This window comes from Pleurodeles waltl, chromosome 4_1 (genome assembly GCF_031143425.1).
Source record: "Pleurodeles waltl isolate 20211129_DDA chromosome 4_1, aPleWal1.hap1.20221129, whole genome shotgun sequence".
NCBI classification, from domain to species: domain Eukaryota; kingdom Metazoa; phylum Chordata; class Amphibia; order Caudata; family Salamandridae; genus Pleurodeles; species Pleurodeles waltl.
In genome coordinates this window covers 659965988-659990888 of record NC_090442.1, presented here as the reverse complement: position 1 = coordinate 659990888, position 24901 = coordinate 659965988, and the positions used below count along the sequence as shown (strand labels likewise).

The 24901-nt window shown below is 44.3% G+C and overlaps 1 protein-coding gene across 6 annotated transcripts in view; it reads right to left on the bottom strand.

The window, feature by feature from the left end:
- The window catches only part of RASSF3 (Ras association domain family member 3), a 462665-nt gene that overhangs the window by 89740 nt on the left and 348024 nt on the right, over positions 1-24901 (bottom strand). The window contains exon 1 of one of the 6 annotated variants that reach the window (XM_069229132.1): positions 1430-2282. The exons of 3 other annotated variants lie outside the window; for them this stretch is intronic. In XM_069229132.1, coding sequence (XP_069085233.1) covers positions 1430-1561 — 132 coding nt within the window. In that variant the 5' untranslated portion in view covers positions 1562-2282. 2 more of the 6 variants (XM_069229134.1, XM_069229133.1) reach the window with 2 other exon arrangements.

Sequence of the window (24901 nt, the reverse complement as noted above, 5' to 3'; positions counted from 1 at the left end):
AGTGTTATTACATAATGGGCTCCTTCAAATTCAGATCAAATATGAAAATTACAGGAATTGCATTCAATGATGAGGCGCTGGGCTGAATTTTGCACTACTCGTGATTCGTGTTTCGCGTGAGGTTTTTGGATGTACTACGGTTTCGGGAGACTAAATCAAGATAAAGGGTGTGAATTAATAATAGAAGAATATACAGTTTACTCGCTGGTCTCTGCGTCAATCCGCGGGTACTCTGCCGGGATCTGATCTTCTGGCTGTACACGGCGCACTCCGGCTGGTGCATTAGCCCGCTATGCTACGTTAGTGGCATTCAGACCTGCACCTTGCAAATTACAAGCAAGAAACCACTGCGCCAGTACATCGGCTAAAAATAAACACTGCGGTAAAGAAAACGGGATTTGAAAATACATTCAAGTGAGTATGAAACTCGCTACTGCAAAGGGTAGCTAGGCCCAGGCGGGTCAGGCGCTCCAAACAAGAATCTGACTGACCTGAAGCCTGTTTTTCGAGAATTCAAAAAAGGCGTTTTGTGAGCGCTCGACCTGCTGGCCGCTCCCGCGATTACAGACCCAAACTTACTGTACATAGTGCTGCTGGGAAATTCCATCTGTAGCTGGCCCTGCGTGAGGCCGTGACTGTACAGAAGCAGGGCGTGAGGACAGAATATAAAGAAATGTGGCGGTGGTCACAAAATACAGGCAATTGCAGGCTGAATGTCAGCGGCCAGAGTTAGGGGAGCTCTGTGATGCACTGCAGACCGATGGTTTGTCGATTTTTCAGGATTTACTAAATGGACTGAAAAGTGCCCAGGTGTATTTTACTATGCAACGCAGCGCTATAAAAAGTTCGCAAATAAAACAAATACAGTCAACGAAAGTGTATCAAAGAGCAGTTATCTTTTCGGTAACTATCGGTTCCAAATAAAACATTAACGTGAGGCAAAGAAACAGCAACTGGTGTTTACGCCCACACCCCTTTCCCAGTGACAGCCCCGAAGAGAGGACAGCATATGCCCACAGCACCTTGAGAAAGGGAAGCATTTAATATGTTAAATAGCTGAGACAGACGGACAATAAGTAACACACAAAAATAGGGAAAGAGGCTGTCGGAAAACTGCAGGCAATATAAATGCCTTGCACGGGGTTGTGGGGTCCAATTCAAGTGGAGATCCCGAATTCTGTGCAGTAGGAATGAAACGTCGGTGTAGCGTTCACTTATTCAATAAACCGGCACCTTTCTTTTTTGGGCTATACTCTGATATTTAGAGCAAATCCTGACTAACCACTGACTTTTTACAAACTCGGCTTTCCCTATATGTAGCATGTGAGAAAATAGTACTATACTGTGGTGCCAGTACCATTTGGAGCGTATTTACAGGGAAACGAGGCAGCAGCTGGAGCTGCGAACCCCGCGGGGCTCCCCCACTCACCTCCCGGGCTCGGGGGCCCTTGCCGTGCGGGGGCCGCAGGGAAGTGCGGGCGGTGTAGTAGATTTCCTCGCTCGTGGAGTAGTCCTCCTCCAGGCTGCTGTATCCGCTGCTCATGCTGCTGTTCCACGTCATCTATCCGAACCCCGGGCCCGTGGACAGGAGGGCGAGGGGCTGTGCAGCTCCTCGAGGCAATCACCAGGAGCTATAGCGGCGCCGGGGACATGCTGCGGGGGAAGGCACCCCGCTGCCGTCCGGTCTGCAGGCCGTAGCACCGCATGCAGAGACTCCACGCTGTCCTAGGCTCCCCCACTCCTCCTCCGGAACCCCTACTTCTCCAGCGGCCCCTTCGCGCGGTGCTGCAGTCCAGCTGTGGGCCAGATCTTGGCAACTGCCCGTCCCTCGCTGCCAGCCCTCCTCCTGCACACCGCGTCCTTCCCTCGGCGCTCCCGGCTCTGCCCTCCACGCACGGTGCTCCCGTCCACTCCCACGGGTTGGCGTTCCGCCCGTCGCAGGAGTCTCCGGGCTTCCCTGCGGCGCACCCCGGGGCTCTGCCCCCGCCCCCAGGCGCCCTCTGCGTTAATTAACCTCTTGAATGGGCCGCCTGGGCTGACACTCGGGCTCGGTAATGAAGTAATGCTGACGCCCACCACATGCAAATGTCTCTCGGCCTTTCCCTGGAGCACTTCCTGCCGCTCGCCGTGCTCCAGCCCTCCCCGGGAGCCCTCATCTACTTGTTGCACCTCTACCTGCCGTTCGACAACTGCTCAGCCACCAGGCAGGCCGTCCTAGGCGCTGGAGTTTCAACCCATAGAAGTTCCTGCCTGGTCTGCGCCTCCTTCCGTGTTCCAGCCGTGGGATGGCCCCTCCTCTTGCACTTTTTTTTATACCCTGCCCCCACATCCTCCTGCTGCTGCTGGGGCAGACTGCACTGTGCTTACTGTATTTCACACAGCAACGTTTCGGTGTCCCCGCTGCGGTGCCCGCTCTTGATTGCTGCAGTGCTGACCCTGTACCTCGTGCTCTTTAATGAGCTTCAACGTTCTCGTGGGTCAGTGTTTGCAAGACAGACATGCTCTTCCGACCCTTTGCCCCAGGTCTGCCTATGTCTGACAGAGACACGGTTCTCTACTGACTCCATTCTCAGAAGTGGCTTTTGGTTGCAGTGTAAAACCATAGCCTGATGCAGACTTGGAAGTCACCATTTTGTAGATAGCCCCTGCCCCCACCAAGTGGACTATCTTGAACAAGGGGTCCCCAACTTATTGTCCTATTTTTTTTTTAAGACCAGTAAACAGGACACCGTGTTTATGCTGCAACGGAGGACCAAATTATGTAGCATTGTTGACTAAATTGTGCAGCGAAAAATCACACATTATATGGCACATTCTGTGGCAATAGTATCCTTTTAATATTTTGCCATTTTAACCAGGGGCGGCTGGTAACCGCTGAAAGTGGTGGGGGAACGAAGGGCCCCACTGCTTCCCAAAAAAAACAAAATAAAACACCTCCTCCCTCCAAAAGGCCAAAATAAAACAACTACACTAACATTCAAAATATGCACGTCCTCCTAGGCGTTCTGTATCTATAGTTTGCTGTGCATGAGGGGAAGAGCTCCCCCAACCAATCCAGATGCTGCTCCCATGTTATTGTCCAGCATGAGAGAAGTGCCGGGATTGGATGGAGCGGGTTGGCTGGGCACTCCTCCAGGCCCTGAAGGCCTGTGCTTGCTCTCCACCCAGCTGTCTAAGACAGCTCAAGATGGAGATCTTCAAAGTGTGCATGTCAGGCTGGCTGTCGCAAGACAACCATCCAAACTGACATGCACACTATGGAGTGTCTGGCCAACCACTTCTCCAGTTCTCCGTGCTGCCAATTAGCAGCAGAGGAGATGTCTGTCTCTCAGCTCGGGAGCACCCGGGCAAGCTGGCGACTCCGGCACGCACATGGGTAAAAAATAAAGTGGCATTGAAGTAATTTCATTGACTTTTTTTTATTTTTTATGTGCAGCTCGCAGCTGGCGGGTGGTGACACTCCCCTGCCCTCATGAAGAAACTGACGCTGAACTGCCTAGACAAAAGTTTAGCTTCATCAGTACAAGAAATCAGCAACTCAAAAGTGTCCCGCTATCCTTCACAAAGTATCTACCTCTTGGCGGCACCAAGCGTGACGCTATTGTATTAGGAACTTTAGTAGGACCGATGTAAGGCAATTACCGAGAGTGATGATAGTGGTGTCTTGAAACCATATCTCACTGAGGTCAGCCGTGTGACAGTCGAGTTCTCACAGAAGGTCATGGATGTCGGCGCCCCTAGTACCCGAGCCGCTCTGCAGTATTGATCGCTGTGACCAGATGGAGGAGGTGGTTTATAAATATAGATGATGACTGAAAACTCAAAGAAACACCTATGAACTTTGACTGGAACACTGTAGAGGCGCGGTGCTGTGACCAGGTCTAAATATATGAAAAGAATGTAAGCCCTGTACAGAAGGCAAATATTTAGATGCTGAATGTTTTAAACTATTCAGATGTGTGCAGCAATTCGTACAACTGTAAATATATTTCTCAGAAAAGTGGTAAACAGACTTAACAAAAAGAAGTCATGATGTCAAGAGCTATGTCAGGGCTGAGTGGGTATATTTTAGCTTGTTTCAGGTGGTGGCTCGGAGCTTAGGGTTGGCCGTGTTCAACGGTGGTATTCGGCAGAGCCTCTGTTGTAGGGGCCTCAGTGACGGTGACGTTTTGAGGAGCAAAGGAGCAGGACTGTTATTGGAGGAAATTAGCCAGGGTGATGGGATGCATCATAGAAGACTGGGGAATCTAAGAGGGTGGTTGGGAATCTAAGGGGAACTAGAATCAAAATGGAGATGCTTTCTCAGCACAGTGGTGCAAGGCGCTGGTTATGATCGCTGGAGTGCGTAGGGGATGTGATGTGTTGCCTAGGTGTACCATAGGGTGAGAATGTAGATGAAGCAGGTGTGGTAGATTTAGCAATGCTCAATTTTGTGATTTTGAAGCTTGGGATGATTTCTTCAAAGACCATCAATTTCTCTTCATTGACATGAATCATGATAATACCATTAATTAAGACATTAATGAGAGTTTTCTGTGTGTTTCACTTCAGAAGGCTGCACTCAGCCCGTGGCCTCCCTGTATTTCTGCAGGCTTGTGTGGGAACTTTTTTAGTAGGCCCAAGGCATTCAGTGACTACAGACTGAGATTGTGCCAATTATAGTCTTTTATTAGTGATGTCCTGGGGCCTAACCTTACTGTTGAACCCAAAACTGAGCCCCAAAGCGCCCTTAAAGCACTTGACCTACCGGCTAGCAAAGTTGAGCAGTCCAAAACGTACTGCAGGAGATGGCATGGGGATAGAGAAACTCCAAGCTCAATAAACAACCAATACCACGATATACCAGAATAATTCAAAGCTAATCCAATGCTTGTTATTTTGAAAAAAAATAGTATTTTACTCAATTCACTCACGAGAAAATACTGTACATAATGTTAAAAAAAGATCAAATTATACTGGGTAGTACTTGTCAGTAACTATTGTGATGGCAGCTTATGGTGCTCCCATATGGCAACATTCGGGGATATTCTCTGTGCCACTGTAAACGCCTCTGAGGTGCTCATTGGATGGGTCTAGTGTTTGGAAGATTTTGGAAGATTGCTCACTGACAAGGCTGTGGGCCAGTACATCAGAATACTTAGTCGCCCAGTCAGTCAAGAATCTGTGATGGGCTCACCTAGATTTCCAGGGAATGCTGAGTACCTTTTCTGTTGTCACAGTTTGCTGGTGGTGTAAGGTGTGTCTGTGTTTTGCTGGCGGGGGGGCGCTGCTCGACATAGTGTGCACTGTATAGCCCACAGCATGCAAGAAGTGGTGATCCTGCCTTGTCTCTGCCAACTGGTGCTAGAGCATTGTCTCTGACATAGGCTCAAGGGCAGCAGAGGTAGCACGAGTCAAGGAGCCTACAGTGGAGTCCTGGTGCTTGCGGATCGACCAGTAGTGTGGCTTGGTATTCCTGGGGCCCAAAACAAAAAAAAACACTAACCTAAAGAAGTTAGGAATCCACTTCTTGTGGTGTTAATGATGTGGTTTTCCACCAGTACTCTTGGTTCTTCTTTCCGGGGGGCCACAGACTGGACTTCACTGGCATCCTGTGATTTCTTGTGGATTATTTCTGCAACAGAACTCTACTGGAAAAGATTCCTCACTGCCCTCCTTCAATGGGGTACACAATTCCACTCGCACTAAAGGGTCACTTTGTGTTTAAATGAGCATCTTCTTCGTAGAGTGGTTCAGGTCCTTCTCTGATGTGGCTCTGGGCATTTTCGGCTCATCCTATCTCAGCTCCTCCATGCACTCTCCTTCTGAGCAACATCTTTCCTAAGCAAGGGCATCGCCAATGCCCCTCCTGCTCAGCTCGCTTCCTTGAACAAGGGTATAGGCAGGCCATCCCAGCAGTCTTGTGAAATTGTCTCTGGCCTTAAACATGGCAAGGGGAGTTGGCTGTGGATACCCCAAACCTGGAGCACAAAATGTATCTTGACCACCACTGGGGTGGAGACCCCGTATTTTCGTGGATACATCTTGGCACATTGGTTTTAAGTTTCTGCTCCATGTTTATACTAAAGTTGAAGACAGTAGTTGTGTATTCCAAGCGGCTCTGAGGCCAGGTATCGGCAGTTATGCCATTTTGCTTATTTCACTTTGACTTATCCAGCTAAGGTCGTTGTCATAAGATACTGACAGGAAGGTAGGGGGAGCTGAGAGTCTCTCACCAGGAGAAACCTAAAACAGGAGTACAAAAGTAAGGGAGACTCTCCCACTTGACTACCTGATAACCTACACGATTAACATTTCCATATATAAATGGGACAGGAAAGGGCACAGGGAAGCTCCCTAGCTTCTGCACACCAAACAATCTCACCAGCTACAAAGGATCACAAGAATGTCCTGGAAGTGTCCTGTAATTCACATTTGTTGCATGGGCTCTCTCCAACCCTCCGTCTTCGGTACCACTTAGATGCAGCAAATATGAAACCGATCCCAGTGACTAGGGCTATGTTTCACATATTCTTCATACAAATGTCCTCAGTACACCCAAAACATGCAAACATATGCCAACCATGTCCCACACACATATGGGCAAAGGACTTTGTAGCAGAGGACTGGAATAACAATTGTCACAAAGATAAGATGAGCCAGTAGGTGGCTCTACCAGGCACAAGCTGGTAAAAAGGCCTGCCAGGCCAATATAAGCAGTGTCACTGCCACACTGTCAGTCCTCTACAGCCTGGTGAGCCGACAAAAGTTACACCTCAGTAAAGACAAGGTATACATGGTGTACTCCTCTACATCACAGAGCTGTACTCTGGCTCTCAATCTGTGTCACAAAAATACCTTCCGCAAACAGGCATGCTCATCATATGTGCTGAGGCGGGGGTCAAAAACCTACAGCTTGCTACGAAGAACTTGAGGCAGAGGCACACACTGTCCACAGTCATGCTGGGAACCGTTTTCCACCTAAAAGTTTGTGTGTGGAGAGTTAGGTATGGAGCATCCAGCCTGGTTGTGAAGAAGAGGACACCAGTCTCAATGCTTCTTGCACAAACCCCACAGGTGAAGTTGGGAAGTTAATCAGAGGTGGAAGCCAAGCCTGAAGAGTGAAAAGGGTGGACTCTAAAAGGAAAAACATGGCAAGTGAGTTCAGGTAATAATGCTGGTGCCACAGTATCTATGCAAGAACATTTCATTAATGTTAGATCTGTTTCTGAGGGTTGGTGTGACAGATACAGGATTGTCTCTAGGGGAGGAAAAGATTGCTATTAAGGATTCACATAAAATGCTGTTAACTGCATGCAGGTGTGATCTGGACTGCTCAGTGCACTGTTTCCAATGTAAAAAGCTTTAGAAAAATTTCGGCCAAGAAATAATGTAATTTTAGTTTCCTCTCTTTAAAATTACGAGCGATCCAGTGCAAATTATTCAGTAATTGAAGTCCCATAGTTATACTCTTCGTCTTCCTGGTAGCCATATTCAAACATTTGCTTGTGCAAGAGTGGAACCATCGGCATACTCCCATCACATTCAATCCCACACAACACAGCACTAAAGCTATGTAGTTGGCCAGACATTACCACCCCAGCTGATGCCACTCAACAGCAATAACAATTCAGGCTGGGCAATAGATATCATTTCAACCCTGCTATAGAAATGAAACGGCAAATGGCATAACTACCCCCTTCACAAACTAGAAGTGTGGAATCAAATGGTTTATCAGCAGGGATGCTACCTGTATGTGCGAATACACCACATCAGAAATTGCTCATTCGCAGGGGGGACACAAAACAACCTGCCCAGTGAACATTAACTAGGCAGGCCACATTTCGCAACTCACCTGCATGGCAGGTGGCATGCACAGGACAGCAGAACACATCCGTGTATTTATTTAATTTCCCACACGGAAAACACTTTTTTTAAAGCAATCCAACCCAAGTCCATTAAAGAGCCAGGTGCTGTTTTGGAGAAAGCAAAGGTTCCCCCTTCCAGCACATCAGAGGAGCAGGCAGAGGTTCTGAAGACCAAGTGTAGCATATCTCTGTTTGGATCCCCACATACAGTATTTGTATGTGTGACTCAGGATAGCTCTTCTTAGCTTATGAGGCAACTAATTGCAAGTATGTAGTATTTTGAAGAAATGAATGTATGTGTTGCTTCAAGGAGGCTACTGTCACGAGTCTCTAGCAAAGAAGAGCAGACTTATTTTCAAATAGTCTTTTAAGTTTGGTTTGCTATTTGTCCTTGAGGAGATGACCCCTTTGAAACTACTCCACCTCTTAAGATAACATGAATAGGAGAACCAAACCATGGCGCCAAACGTAGTACGCAATTTGGATTGGAGTCAATGTTTCAATTGCATTTATCTCCTCTTTTGAACTGGCTCAATACAGAACTCAGCACATAGAGTTCCAATGGGCTTGAGGACTCCATTCGCCAATTGTTGATCAAGACTGAGGATTCATTTTCCTGGCGATTCTGTCCAGCGAATCATGTGACCATTTACAGGAACGATGCACCGCCCCAGACTGGCACCTGAGAGTGTAGAAAGCCTTTGCTCTGTAAAACATTGAAACATTGCTGGGCCAAACAGATTGCCTTTTTAGTGTCTTTCGATGGTCACCTAATGCAGAATATCCGGTTCTGGAGAGAATGAATTCTTTAATTATCCTGTCAATACATTTGTCTCAGTTTATTTTCTATCCTGAACAAAATATCGATACTAACTTCAACACCTCAGGGAGCATTGTTGCATGGTCCAATAGCAGCAGAAGAATGCCATTAATATACAGAAGTAGCTTCAGTTGGCCTTCAGCTGGCCTGCATCTGTGTGGATGCCCATCACGTGCTGAGAACATCAAATAATGACAGCAAAGGGTTCCAGAGCAAGAAGAACAAGCATTGGCATGGCCCAGAGGTCTCACTGTGTTGACATGTTAGTTTTGCCATATTATTCTGTAGGTGTACACATGCATGATGACTTAGGAATGTGCATGAATCACACATTTGTGAGCGCTTCCAGGTTGACGCAGGTGCCATTTTCATTTCTTTTTAATTTACCTAGGATGGCAGATGACACACTGATTGGTAAATAAGATAAAATAAAATTATATTTGCACAAAGTGTTTTTTGTACTAGAGAGCAGCCTGGTGGCAGATAGTAGCTGCAGGACCCTCTAAAAAACAAAGTTAGGAAAAAATGAAATGGTGGTGAGAGATAGGAGGCAAATGTAAAATCAAGGACAAAGGAGTGGGTGGGTTGAGGTAATGGAGGCAAGTAACAGGGCTAGAATGCGAATTGAATCAGCAGCAAATGGCAGAAGCCATGACCCGACAAGAATGTTGAATCGAATGAAAACATGTTTTAAGGACTACAAGGGGTAGAAGAGCAACAGAGGAATAGGTGAAGGATGGGAGGAGGATGAAAAAGAAGCAGGCAGGATATTTGAGGGCAGGGCCCTATAGCGCGTGAAGAAAATGAAAAAAGTAGTTCTCTAATTGTAAGCATTGGAAGGAAGCCAATCAGAAGGATGGTAAACAGGAAGGACAAATACAAGAACAGGAATGTTGGGCCTCAAATAAGAAGCAAGGAAATGAAAATTAAAATAAAGCCAACCACTGGTACTCAATGGGAGGACTTCAAGCCCACAGTACATTTTGGTATGATCCACAAGAAGTTTTTGCATATAGACAGCTAAAAGCTGCCTGGTTGGTGAGACCTAAAAAGAAGGTAACACCTATGCCCGGTTCCTTGGTGTATGTTGAAATGATCTGATATTAAGCCATTATGGCACACAGATGGTGATGGAGCCCTAAACCAGCCCTAGCAAGAGTGCAGAACAGAGAGGGCCATTCAGCTTGATCAATAGCCTTATCTGTGTCCAATGATATTGCTAGCCTGTCTTCATAATCATTCCTGGCCTGTCACATCAAGCAAAAGAGCTTCTTGTGGTGGCTGCCTACATTTCTATGGAGTCGCAATGGGATGAACATCCTCAGTCGTAGCACCAACATCTTTGCTACTATTTTCATATCCATATTGATCAAAGATATGGGCTGAAGAGGATCTTTACCAGGTTTTTGAATACGTGAGATAGAAGCACTATTGAGCTCTGGCCTGAGACCAATTGTGTTTCCTGCTTCCTTGAAAATCTTGTACAGCAAAGGGACGAGAGTCTGAGAGTTTGTTTTGTGGAACTTAATCGGAAAGCAATCTTTTCCATATGCTTCCTAGATGACATTGATTTAAGTGTATCAATGACTTTGGCTTCAGCGATATCATCCTCTACTTCTTCTGCTGCTTCCATCTTAAGCCAAAGAATGTCTGAATTTAAATTCTGCAATACTACAGTATTAAGTTTTTGAGATCGTGACAAGTTTCATGGCCTAATGGTCTATAACTCCATTCTCCCATAAATTGCCGTCATAGCCTCTTGGCGACATTAAACTTGATATTAGAAAGTAATCAACACTTGTCTTAGTGCTGTCAACACAGGAACAAAATGTGTATCTGGGATGAAGCAAGTGGAATGGTTATAAGGGAGCATGGACTTCCATCAGATCTGTCAACAGTCTCCTGTCACTGTTTCAACCAGTCTCTGGTGAGCCACAGTGATCAATGAATGGGTGCAATGCTAGATTTCAGTCTCCATCAATCAAGACCTTATTGTGACAAAATTCTGTCAACAGCCTGGTTAAGTCCATGCTAAAATCAGATTTATTTCCATTTTGGGCATAGACAGAGCCTCTTTTGTAATGGGTATATTGAATCGATAGCTTGAGAAAACATTTGTTTGGACCAGGTCTTGCAAATGCGAGATTTCAGCTTTTTGTGAAGCAAATTGGCAACCCCATAATTTCTGTAAAATGTGCCAGTTGCTCATTACGGATTGTGTTATGATTCTCGTGTAACAGTGGCTCAACAGGCATGAAACTATTGGCCTTGGTACCCCTGAATTGGTTAGTGTTTTTTAATACAAATCCTGTGCGCTATTTGAAATTCTAAAGGGGGGTTAAAAGGGACATTTAGGAGATTCAGCAGCAATTACCCCAGAAAAGTCTGTTAGTTGTCTCATTCCTCCTTTTTGAAGATGCCATACATCCAAATGTTGTCTCCTTTACTAGTATCTTCTAACTCAGTTACTTTAATTTGAAGATTCCATACGTCATTACTCCAGTCTATTGCCATCAATGATCTGTATTCATCCTTTTATCAAAAGCCTCTAATCTCCTCTTGACAACTGCAAGTTCAACGTGGATGGATTTAAGGTCCTGTTTAGTGTCAGCTGGTGATAGCTCCATTGCGGTGACCAACAATTAAATAGTTTTGAACTATAATTTTACCATTAACAAAGTGGCAATTGTGAGACAGGTGCAAATCTAGATTGCTTTCGAAATGGAGTTTTGCAGATTCAGAATGATGCAGGTGCATTTCTTGCAACAGAGCCATCTGGTTTCTTTGAGGCCAGGGACATGAAGACCTTTTTGCATTTAATGAAGCCTCTTGGTTCATTAACATTAATTGAGAGGATGTCGAGACATTGATTATGGTAGTGTGGCTATTACCTATGTATAAATGTCCCATTAAGGTTGTTTCTGCAAGGGAATGGTCACAACTGATCTGTGATATCACCACCGGGATCATGGGTATGCAAGATACCAGTGGCAGTTTAACATGAAATTAACTATAAATTCTGCAACAATATGTTAATTGTAATTGGGAATGAAAGCAGAGGAGAGTGAACCAAGAATAACAGCATTCTACAGGACAGTGCGAAGGAATCCACTCAGTAATTATTATACAAGTGTGCCAGGAGTACAAAAACAATCTATAAATGTCCGGCAATGTTTCTGAAAGAGCCATATCCAACCGTGATTTACAATAGAACAGAGAAATCGTCAATTTCAACAGGAGGACATTGGTTAGTGGTAGATCTTTAAACTTATGTAACATATGCCTAGTGATCTATTGGATGGTTAGAATGCAGGATCGCTTCTACGGTGACCACTGTCTGCTGCTTCGGGGATGAGTTGAATTTGTCATGATTTTGGGGGGAGGGTTTGGAAAGCTGTGAGAATGATGGTGATGGCTGCAGTCAAGCAGCTGATTAGTGTTGTGGGACTGGCAATACCTTGCAGAACTACAATGGGAGGTGGTGGCTTCATGGTCGTGATTGCCCAGATATTGAGCAGGGTTCATTTCCATTAGCACTTCGTCCATTGATAAGGAGAATCTTTCCAAATCATCAGGCTTATGGTACTCTTCTGTCAAGGCATCAATGTTAATGATCCTCACCTGTGGATCCACTGACCCTTCCCCGATATCCTATCTCTTCACGATAGAGCTAAGTACCAGGAATGTTTTATAAATGGCAATAATTTCATAAGAAAAGTCTGCAGAGATTGGAATCTTGTGATCTTTATACTGGTATGGATTAGGATTCTCATGTAACGGTGGGTTGACAGACATGCAATTATTAGCCTCGGTACATCTAAACTGGTTAGTGTTTTTTTAAATAAAAATCCTGTGCAGTCTTTGAAATTCTAATGGGGGAGGGAGGGGGGGGGTTAAAAGGGACATGTAGGAGACTCCGCAGCAATTACCCCAGAAACGTCTGTTAGTTGTCTCCTTTTTGGAGATACCATACATCGGAATGTTGTCTCCTTTACAAGTATCTTCTAACTCATTTACTTTAATTTGAAGATCCTATACAGCATCACTCCAGTCTATAGCCATCAATAATCTGTATTCATCCTTTTATCAAAAACCTCTAATCTCCTGGGGGGAAATGCAAATTCAACATGGATGGATTTAATTTCCTGTATTGTGTCAGTTGGCGATAGCTCCATTGCAGTGACCAACCACTAAATAGTTTTGAACTAAGCCATAAGGGAGTCCAGTTTTACCATTAACAAAGTGGCAATTATGAGACATGCCCAAATCTAGATTGCTTTCCCAAGACTGCCTTTGAATAAAGCAACTGCTGAGAAGACTTACAAGTAGACATGGAGAAGAGCCTCACAGATTATGTGTGAGGGCTCGGCTGTTAATACCAAAAGTACTTGTGGATTTGTCAATATCCGAGTTTTTTTAGGAAGCTATCCATACCAAGAAGACAAGTATACAAGTGGGAGTATAAAATATGTCAGTAATTGAGTTCAAAGCATCCAGTTTACGGTATAATGTTGTGGATATCAGTGAAACAGCATACACGTTTCCCGGAGAATATATTAATATTTTTAGGCAACGGGGACACTGTTCTCCAAGCTCAGATGGTGGATATTTGAGTTAAGCATGGAACAAACAAGTTTCTCGATGGCATCCCCCATAGGTGACTCATGACATCCTTTTGCTGCATCCAGACCAACCCAAAAAGGCCACCACAATCACTTACAACGTGGTGAGAGGTAGAGGAATAATCTGGCTGGAACCTCAGCAGAGACTAGCAGAAAATAGAAAACCTCTACACCATACACGATGCAAAGAGTTAAACTCCAGCAGTCGTTCCTCTGAAGGAGCCTTCAAGATTCTGTACCTGCAATGGTAAGTAGAGTCAGATGCAGGGTAGCTGTCACACTACTGCATCTTTGTGTTTGTGGCAGCCCCAACACTCCCCTCTGGGTGGAGATGTGCCCAGGTAGGGCTGTCAGAGGAGCCTCACTTACCACCCAAGGTCTTCACATTTTCTCAGCTTATCTCCTTAGTCCCACCAAGCTCAGTGTTTGAAGGCAGGCGTGGGGATAGGCACTGCAGACGGTTGGAGTATCTTCACCCTTCACAGGAATCAATGCCCTTCGAGGTTGATGAATCTTTCGACAAAGTGAAGGATGTGGTAGAACCACTAACATAATTTCAATAGAAATCCAATTAAATTACACACCAGGACCAATGTGGCCACGGAAGAAAGCTCCAGTCAGGAATAGAGTTAGAGTCATAAAGACAATTCGCAAAACCAAGTTATAAATGTACATCATCATCAAGGGTTGCCCAAGGTGACAAAATAAGTTCAGACAAATCTAACATCATCAATACTAAGCATTCAAGGAAGACAATACATATCATAAGCAAGAATATCGGTGATACAGAAATCAAGTTTTGCTCAGGATTAGCAATCATCAACAAGTTCAATTTAGCAGAGACAAATTCTTAGCTGGGCATGGGGTAACCCTTCAGTAGTCAAATCAGAGAAGTACATGTGTGGGGCAGAACACATGCAGACAAAATACAAAAAGCGCAAAAAGGGCAAAAATAACTTTGAAAAATCTCAGACTGCAAGCTACTAGCGAAGGTGAGCAAAAGTCAGGTAAAAAGGGAATGTGTCAGCATTTCAGAAGCTCGATGAAGAATCTTCTGAAAAGGGATTGGAAAAGCTTCAAAATCTCAAAGGCATTTCAAAGGGGCAAAAGCAGAGAGGAAGATACCTCTCCAAGGGCCACAGCATACGGGTTACAGGAAAGGGATCAGCAATGTGTCTTGGGCATGTGGCTCTGTCGGGAATCTAGCCAAAGTCCAACTAGTCATTGATATATTAGAGTTCTTAAGCATTCTGATTCGACAAAGGTATCAGTCCAGTTGTGTTGAATGGGCATCATCCAATAGAAATCGATCACATAAGGCATAAACTGTCATATCTGCTGACTTTTGCGACAGTGGGACACTGCTAAATTTTTATCTACAACAAGACCCAAACTGGCAAGCTACGCCAAAACCATGGCTAGAGGGTTAGTCAGTTGTCCATTGGGTTCCCTTCACCATGGCAATTTCCATATTCAGAGGACTGAGTTCAATATGAAGAATATTACGAAAACGGGCAGGCCAGGTCTCATTCAGAAGAGGCCATCACACACAAGGCCAAGCTCTCCCCTCACCTTCCTTCTCCTCACCTTGTTATTGCTCTGACAAGTTGGAGTTCTCTCAAAGCACTACCTTGCGATAGCTAGCAGGCATACATACCATTCAGGTTGTATATCTTGGTGTCTTCCTTGCTGCCAGATAAGCAGAGTTAAAGGGAGGATTGTGACTCAATAAATAGAAGCTGCCACAAAAGTAATTACAAGCCCCCTGCCGTTTGTTACTTGGGGCCCCTGTGGCACCAACAAGCCCATCCTAGGGAAGAACGCAATCAAGCATCAATACAATATAGACAGTTTAAAGTCCTGACCAACTACAAAACAGACCAGGACGGGATAATGAAATGATCCGTGATCAAGAAGGGAAAATAGCAGAAACTACGTTTGGCCCAAGTGAATTGGTTGCCTTGAAGTGAAACCTTTCTCCTTGGAGCATTTCAATATCCACCTTCAAATTAAATTCCAGTGCTTCCTATTTTTTGGATGTAGGCTAACTGTAGTGTGTTTCATAAACTAGCACTCTATCAAATTCCCCACACCACCAGGCTAATCACCCTAAGCCTCCCCTTTATTTAGCAATGGTCGGTGCAGACGGCAAGGATACTCATCAGTGAGGCAGCCATCACCTGTGTTTGTGGTGTAAGTGTCTGCATTAGTTGAGACCTAATGGGCAGAAACAATCTGTATGCCTTGCTTAGGAAATGAAGAACAGACCAGATTGTCAAGTGATGCAGTTATCAAGGAAACAATGAGAGATGGTGGAAGGCGGACAAACTGCACCCATCAGACAAGAGAAGATAGGCTGTGATCATCACCCTAAACAATTGAGTGTTTTTTGTCCCATAGATTGACTCGAAGAACTGTCAGAAAAGTGTGAGGTTGAGAACATCAAGGTCGCAATCACCCTACTATGTGCATTCTGTGCCAGTCAGAAGCGCTAGGGATTTACTAAAATTCACAGAAAGTGAGTTCAGGAGAGTCCACAGAATCTCCCAAGAGAATGAAGTATGACCATGAAGCCTTTATGTGCCAGAAATGAAATCCTTGCCCAGCTTCCTGTTTGCCTCCCTTGGCCTCCAATAGACCTGGCCTCGCAAAAACAAAGGAGACACATATAGAACTAAAAGTGCAGTAATAACATTAAAAAATGTAGGCATTTGCAGTAAACAGCGTCTTGATTCGCCAAGATTTAAAGAAAGTAGGGGGCACAAAAGTCCACCTGTGACCAGGACCAACTCTTGAAGCCCGTGAAGACTTTACTTTGATTCCTGGCGAACCTTGGTTGCGCTTCATCAGCCAACTTTAAGAAATGTGTGCGTGTCAATTTCTGTGATCCAGTCCCCCAAGTTCCCTCATCTGTTGGTACACAGAGTATGTACCACACTTGACATCTTGATTCCGTCTGCAACAAATGACCATCTGACCCATGATCAGCAACATCTACAGATCCAACTGCTGTCTTATTTAATTGTTAATAAAGGCCTGTGTCCAAAAATATTCCATCCCGCTGCTGAGTGGTACTAGAGCAATAACTAGAGCTCTAGACTACTGACTCATCAGAGGGAACAATCGTTGTTGGACCACAGCAGGACACATTGCTTAGTTCCTCATTATGGTTTTATGGACTGCAGCCAAAGAACCTGTTTCACTGGTTTGGGTACTGTTTACATTTAAGGGTCTTGTGGAGCCACACAAGGCATAATAATGTGAGACAGCATTGCATCTGCACACCAGCGGAAAACTTCTTCTCTAGTGAGAGACAGTGTGTGCGTGTGTGGTAAAAACATGCACATGGAACAGACATACACAAACATCTATGGCCTTACAAGACTGCAAACAGCAGATGGACTGAAGGGTACTATAAGCTCATTGGTGAGACTGTGGAGCAGTGGAGACGGGCATATTTGGTTGGAAGAACCGATTCCCTTCAGTTGAAGATGTCCCTGCACTCGGTACAACCTCTGCTATGCGCACAACAGTAAAGACCATCACATGAATGGTCTGTTCAATAACTTGTGCATCTCACTCATACTGAGTGCAATTCACGACCTATGGTGGGTCTCCCTGGCATGGAGTGGCCCTGCATGCCGTACCTGTGGCATACTGTGACTGCCCTTAACTTACAATGGTTACCCCTGGCTTCTGGTGGCCATCAGTGGTATCTAGTTGGCATCCCACATGTCTGATGGGAATTCCTGGCATATTTGGTTATTCTTTAAATATGGTTACATGATATTCCCAGCATTCACACCCCACCCCAAAAGTGGTATATAGTGACCCTCCTAGAATCTGATGGCCACTTCGGCATGCTGAAATATTGTGACTGACACATGGTGATCCTATTTGACACATGGTGAAAATCCCTGCCATACTGTGATCCTAGAAATGTTACTCTCCCTGTCATCTGGTGGCTGCTCTTGACATCCGATGGCCATCTTGGGTATAGTGTAGCTATATCTGGCATACCAGGTGGATAACTAGACATATGAGTATGCATGTGAGCAACTGGGGCTTGCCCTTGGTATATTATGGTGGTACATGGGCATGCGAGGCATTGCATAGGAATTCTTTGCAGTATGTTGCCATATAGGGCAGTAGTTAACTACTCGGGGGAGACGACAACATGATATCTGGACATGGAGATGTCATCACTGATGTCCTTAGTGATGTCATTTAACATGTCATGAGGGAGGTAACACGAGGTCATAAGCAGTGCGTGATGGGGGAGCAAGTTACGGTTAGGTCACTAAAATATAACTTGCGAATTTCAGCATTTTTCCCTTTTTTTTTTAACCATTAGTTCCTACTTCACTACAACACCTAACTATAAAGTCACTTCAACCTTTGTTTTTTCAGTGAATATCAGTTTTTTTAATGAAAGCTGAGATCTTATTACCATACCTATGTCACTTGAAATCTCTAGTGTTTTCAGTATGCATAACCAAAAGAGGTGTGCGAAACCCACGTGTTACCATACCGAACTATACCGTTACTTTAGGCTTTGTTTTTTTTCTGTGAATTTCAGTTTTTTAAATGTAAAGTCAGAACTTATTACCAGACCCGACCTCCCCAAGTATCCAACCCCATGCTTACGACCTTCACAGTGGCGGTTGGTGGCAGGATCTGTTCCGTGACAAGACCCTTTTACTTTTTAAATATGTTTTTGTGGTGCTGCAGTACCAAAACACATGGTATCAAGTACTGGTACTGCAGTAACAGGGACCTCAAATATTTTTATTTATAATTTCACTTAAAGAAGGGTCCCTTGGAATACCTCCCCACCTAACACTGGGGATCAGGGCAGTGCAAACCCTTCCCATTTATGTGGCCTTTCATTTTTTCAGGGTTTGGGGACCTAGTTCCTGAGTCCTGTAATGGTGACCCCCAACACGTTCCTCAGTGTTGAAGGAAGCCAATCAGATCATTCAGTATTGCAGTACCAAAGAGACCAATGGATGAAAAAACTCCATTGGCCAATCAGAATGGCCTATTTTTTGGTTCCGCTGGACCAAGTGTCAATTTATACCTAACTTTTTCTGAGAGTTAACCCCCTTCATGCCCAACCTGAGTCCCTATTTTAATGTTAAATTCTTGAAATCGGCTGAATGGATCTACACTGAACCACAATAAGCACATGTTCTGAGTAAAAGTTTTACGTTTTTGCAGAATTTGGTGTAATTCTCTTCAGCCATTTTTTCTGTATCAAAAAACAATGTTTCATATGGGAATTGACTTGGGGAATAGCACTTCTGGGATTTCCCTCCCCTTTTATTTGATCCCAATTTGACGTACCAGTGCAAAACTATCCATAAAGAAACTAAGATGGATGGACTTTTGTGGGAAGTTTCATGCACATTTGTCAAATTACACCAATGTTATTAAGAAAACAAAAAAAATTTTTCCTATTAAAAGTCTGACCTACACAAAATGCAATGGTATGAAACTGTTGATTATGGGAAATATTTCTTGGTTCCATGTGAAAAATGTATTTCATCATCATGATAATGATAGCCACCAAACAACTTTGCAGAGCTTACCATTCGTAGGGCAACTATAATTATGAGGCGTAGAAGACCAAATTATACAGTGAAGTTATCTAACTTATGCAACAAAAATCTAAGTTATGAACCACATCAATTATGAGCTAGGATCAGCATTTTTGATGGAATGTACAAATTATGTGGCAAATGAGGTAAATCAATAATTATGTGGTAAATGCTGCAACTGCAGAACAGTGAGAAAGTAGCCTCTTTCTAGCATGGGTACCCCCACTTTTGGCCTGTTTGTGAGTGTGTGTCAGTATGTTTTTACTGTCTCACTGGGATCCCGCTAGACAGGACCCCAGTGCTCATAGTTTGTGGCCTATGTGTGTGTTGTCAGTAGTGCTTAACTGTGTCACTGAAGTTCTGCTAACTTCAGCTTATGCTCTCTCCACTTCTAAATTAGTCACTATAATTTAGTGACTTCATATTCCAATTCCAATTGGCACAATGGACCCTCCCTTATAAGCCCCCTAGTATGTGGTACCTAGGTACCCAGGGCATTGAGATCCAGGAGATCCTTATGGGCTGCAGCATTTCTTTTGCCACCCATAAGGAGCTCAGACAAACCACTCTTCAGGACTGCCACTGCAGCCTGAGTGAAATAATGCCCATATTATTTCACAGCCATTTTCACTGCACTTAAGTAACTTGTAAGTCACCTATATGTCTAACCTTCATTTACTGAAAGCTAGGTGCAAAGTTACTAAGTGTGAGGGCACCCTTGCACTAGCAAATGTGCCCTCACGCTGTCCAGGGCCAATTCCCCAGACTTCGTGAGTGCTGGGATACAATTACATGCGTGCACTACATATAGGTCATAACCTATATGTAGCTTCACAATGGTAACTCCGAGTATGGCCATGTGAGGTGTCTAAGATCATGGAATTGTCCCCCCATTCCAAATCTGGTATTGGGGGGCCAATCCCATGCATCCTGGGGGCTCCACCGTGGACCCACAGTGCTGCCAAACCAGCTCTCTGAGGTTTGCACTGCAGCTACAGCTGCTGCCACCTCACAGACAGGTTTCTGCCCTCCTGGGTTCTAAGCAGCTCAGTCCCAGGAAGGCAGAACAATGCATTTCCTTTGGGAGGAGGGTGTTACACCCTCTCCCTTTGGAAATAGGTACTACAGGCTTGGGAGGGGTAGCCTCCCAGAGCCTCTGGAAACGCTTTGAAGGGCACAGATGGTGCCCTCCTTGCATAATCCAGTCTACACTGGTTCAGGGACCCCCAGTCCCTGCTCTAGTGCGAAACTGGACAAAGGAAAGGGTAGTGACTTCGGCTGCTGTTCGGGAAAGTTTTGGTGTGATTTGTTAAGCGGGGATTGAGCAAAAAAAGGGTCCCAAAACAAGTTTTCCCAATGCAATTTCCCATAGGGATTTTAGACATGACTACAGCCTGAACAGCTAGAAGGAATTACACCAAATTTGGTGGAAAGCTAGATCTTGGTCCGGAAAGATCTCTTTTTGTCATTTGGTGTAAGTCTTTTCATTAGTTTTGAAGTTATTAAAGTAAAAATGAGACAAGGCTCCGGATGGATTTATGGATCGAAGCGTCAACAGCAGTGCCGTGATTGGATAGCCGCAACATGAGGGGAAAGTTGCAGCCACCATTTTGTTTATCGAGACTCGGCTCCCAGTGGAGAAACCAAACTTTAAAAGTGATACAAGTGTTCAGGGTAAAGGTACCCTGACCTCAATGGACAGTTGAAGGGGTCTCTGAGGGACCCATACTGGGCAAGGAATTGTCCACAAATGTTTTTTTTTAGCGCACAGGCATCCGTGGATTTGGATGGAGTCAAGTGGATAGGCTGATCGAGACCCGGATTAAAAAAAAAAAAACGACACCCACTCACAGACCCACACACCTACTCACACACTCACTTACACACCCATACAACCACTCACACACCCACACACAGACCCACAAAACCACTCACACACCAGTCAAATACCCACACAACACTCACACAACCACTTACACACCCACACAACCACTCACACACCCACTCCTATATGCATACAGTCACCCACACTCACTTACAGACCCACAAAACCACTCACAAACCCACATGATCACTCGCACACCCATTCACACACCCATGTACAGATCCACACAACCACTCACACACCCATTCAACCACTCACACATGCACTAACAGAGCCACTCGTACACCCACTGACAGACCCACATGCACTCACATACTCACTGCACACCACACCCACTTACACACCCACACAACCACTCACACATCCAGGTTACAGGGACATAATACTTAGAAAATAGCATTAAAATATAGAAATTTTCTGAAAAAAGAAAGGTTACAAAGATGTCACAGTTAGGAAATACAATTTACAAAAAAAACCTTACAAATTCACTAAATAACAAAGGTTACAGAGACGTTATAGTTAGGTTTAGATTTTACACACACAAAGCCATAGAAATGTAGCAGTTATAATGATCTCAGCTAATTATAAATCTTGACCTTGGGTAACACACTTGAAGTGAAATTATTGATGAGAAAACTGTGCATGGTGGGGGCACAAGTTATAGTTACCTTAGGGCATGAATTACAGTTTCTTGAGGTAACTATAATTTTAACTGCTGAATTTCTATTGTTTTATGTGTGCAAAACCTGAGTCTAACTATAACGTCCCTGTAGCCTTTGTTTTTTTTCAATTAATTTCTAAGGCTTTTTTATTTTTTTCCCTAAGTATAACACCCCTGTAACCTTTTTTTTTTTTCTTCAGTGAATATCTATCTATCTATCTATCTATCTATCTATCTATCTATCTATGTTTGCAAAATCAGTTGCATATGTTCCCTCTTCATGATGTATACTACGGAAAAAGCAATGCTGTCACTAAATTACATACATATAGAAAGAAAGGAAGTAATAATTTCAACAATGATGTTGCTAAATAAGCTGCTCAGCCTAACTGCAGAGTGTGAAAGCAGGGATGGATGAGGAAGAGTGCTTCAGTTTCTAAGAGCGGGTGCAGAGCAGGAAGTTGTTTCAAGAAGTTGGATGGAGAATCCAGGGATGAGTTAAGTGGGAAACAATTATAAGAGAGTAGGAGCGGTGACAGTGCTTTCCCGTTAACTCGGTAAAGTGCCTGCCCCATAGCCTCGGCAGGTCTCAGAAGCCTCAGAGGTGGCGCTGTCCCAACAGAGGGGAATTCCTGTCAAGCAGGGAGTAGGGCGCAGAAGATGCCTCTAGGGCAGGGGTCTTCACACTGGGGGGCAGGCCCCCGAGGGGGGCGTCAAAGGATTCCCAGAGGGCCAGGCTGTGGACATAATAAGCATCATGCTGATGACAGGGCTTTGTTTAAGCTAGAAAGAACGATCAGCAGTAAATCGCTCTGTAACGGGCCATTACTAATATGTTTTGCCATTTATATCCAAGCTGGGAATGTGTGTCCAAATACTCTTTAAAAAAAACCATCCCATCCCTAATGTTCACACTGCGGACACTTTTACACGTTAATAAGGCCTGCCTGACCAGAACAGCATGTTTGGTATTATGTATTTGACTGCATTTTTAAAACAGTAACAGAACTTACCAACAATGTTTAAATATGTGTAGACATATTTAAACATTGCCAATTTATTAGATTAACTGTGAAAGATTTGGAGCGGGGGATGATGTTTTTTTTTTTACTGGGGGGCGTTGCATTAAAAGGTTTGAAGACCACTGTTCTAGGGGATAGTGAGCACAGCCACACAGTGAATCCGCGGTGTGTGGGAAAGAATGCGGTGTCTGCTACCAATGAAAGCATTCCCATGTCTAGCAATACAGGATAGGTGGGTGTGCGGGCACATGACTTAGCTGTGCTATGTTTGTGCATTACCGAGAGCAGTGCAGAAATTGAGCTGCGAGAGGAAATTTTGCAAAAGGTTAGAAAATGCCAAACCTAAGGTATGTAGATAAAAGACGGTGTGAAGGCAATTTCGTCCTGTGTGAGAAAGGTGTGGTGGAAAGAGATGGGAGTAAGTTAAAGCTTCTAGCTGTGATAAATTCAGTTCATGCTGTATCTGAGGTCAAGAGTCGCAAAACAGGCAATGATGGCACAATGCCCTGTTAGGGCCGAAGTCACAAAGGTCATTGGAAATTTACTCCTCATGTTTCCTTCTACATTCAGAATACATTTCAAAATTAGATTCCCAGGAGTTGTTTTGGAATTACTTTTTGAATTCAATTTTAATCGTCTGCATTAAGATTTACAGATTTAAATGTTATGTTATGTTAATTGAACTTATAAAGCGCCTATGTAAATGTACACATTTTTCATTTATGAAAGTGTAAATGTAAAGCAGTAAGAATTGCACTTTCATTTTTTTCTCCAAGGGAAAACTGTTCACCCCATAGAAAAGCCTTTCCCCCTGACCCCAACAACTTAGGGGGTGCCCCCTCCCCATTCACATGCTGCAGCCCTTTACAGGGGTAAATCTCCGACTATAGTGGGAATCTAAATGTTTGTGAATATCCACAAAGCTAAAGTATTCACCAAGTTTCCAAGACACCCCCACTCTGTGATGCCAAATCCACGCCCTCTGAACAGTTTTGCTCATATTATACCATACATTATCTATAAGTAAACTCTCCAGTAAGTGCACGTCTATGTTATGTGAATGTTTACTCACAAAGGGCTCATAGAGAAGAGAGCATATGAATATCTATTTGCGAGTAAATGCCTAGGAACTGTGGGGCATTGGCATACGGAGGTGTATGAAGGGTGCCACACACATTTTGGAGTTTTTGAAAGAGACAAGCAGGTTCGAAGCGCTGCTATTTTACTGGAAGCGAGGCAGCAGTAAAGAAGGCTCCTATTGACCGAGGCGGGTGTCTGGGAGCACGTTTTCATGATGCAGGAGAGGATAATGCCAGAAGGATGTTTCCCAGGTATATCCACAAACATCCACAGAACAGCTGGAAAGACTCCAAGGAGCTCACACACAATAATCCTAAAACACGACGAGAGTTTAGTGATGCACACGGTGCGGTGAATTCAGTCCGGCCTGATGCATTGCTCATCACCATGAAGGAAAGGTGATAGCAGCACAGTTTATGTGGCAAGAAAGAAACCTAGAACACACTGAAAAGATACAGAAAAGAAAGGAAAAACTAGGAAGGGAAATCAAGACTTAGAAACTGGAAAAAAGATGAACTGAGAAACAAAGAGGTAAAAATTGTATCGTGTGAAGCAATCCCTCCGATTACAAGGAAACGATATGCAGAAATATTGCATACTGAAGTGGCATGGAGAAGACAAACGTGGGGCAAACTGTCAGTAAAAATGCAGGAGTTCAATTGCAAAGTGTGGATGTGCGTTCGCTGGCCTCACATCTTGCATAGTCTGATGATCATGGCAGAGTGCATTATTTCGTAGCAAAAGATGCAAAACCTTAAATTGTCAAAGAACACAAATATTAGGACTGACAAGTAGTGGCGGCTGGTGACTTTTGAAAGAGTTGGGGCACAAAAGTTGGGGGGTGAGTGTTGTGCCACGAGCGAGCAAAGGGAGCGACCCTGGCCATCATAAAGTTAAACTTACAGCAGTGGTTAATTTGTAAATAAAAACGTGCCGGTGCCCAAAGCCCTCCTCTAAAACAAGCGGTTGCTGCATTTAAATGTGTGACCACAGAATATTGAGGCAGGTAATCCTGAAGCCATCTCGGTCCTCTTCAATCCTTTTACAGCCACTCCCTGCCCCTTCAGCTCACTCTTGCAGCTTTCTGCTTTCTACCTTTGTGACGCTTTTTCGTTTTTCTCTCCCTCCGACTTTCCCATATGTGCCTTTTGTTCTCGGCAAATGCTTGAGGCAGAAGCATATGCGCCGGCCCTAAAAAATAAGTGCCGGTGCTCAGCACCGAACACAAGCACAAATTAAGCACTGATTTACAGTATTCCGCAGCAGCTGATACATCCCAAGCCTTATACCTATTCATTTTTTACACTGCTGCCCTTTGGCCTGGACACACACTGAAAGAACCCTTGGCCCTAAATGGCTCATTC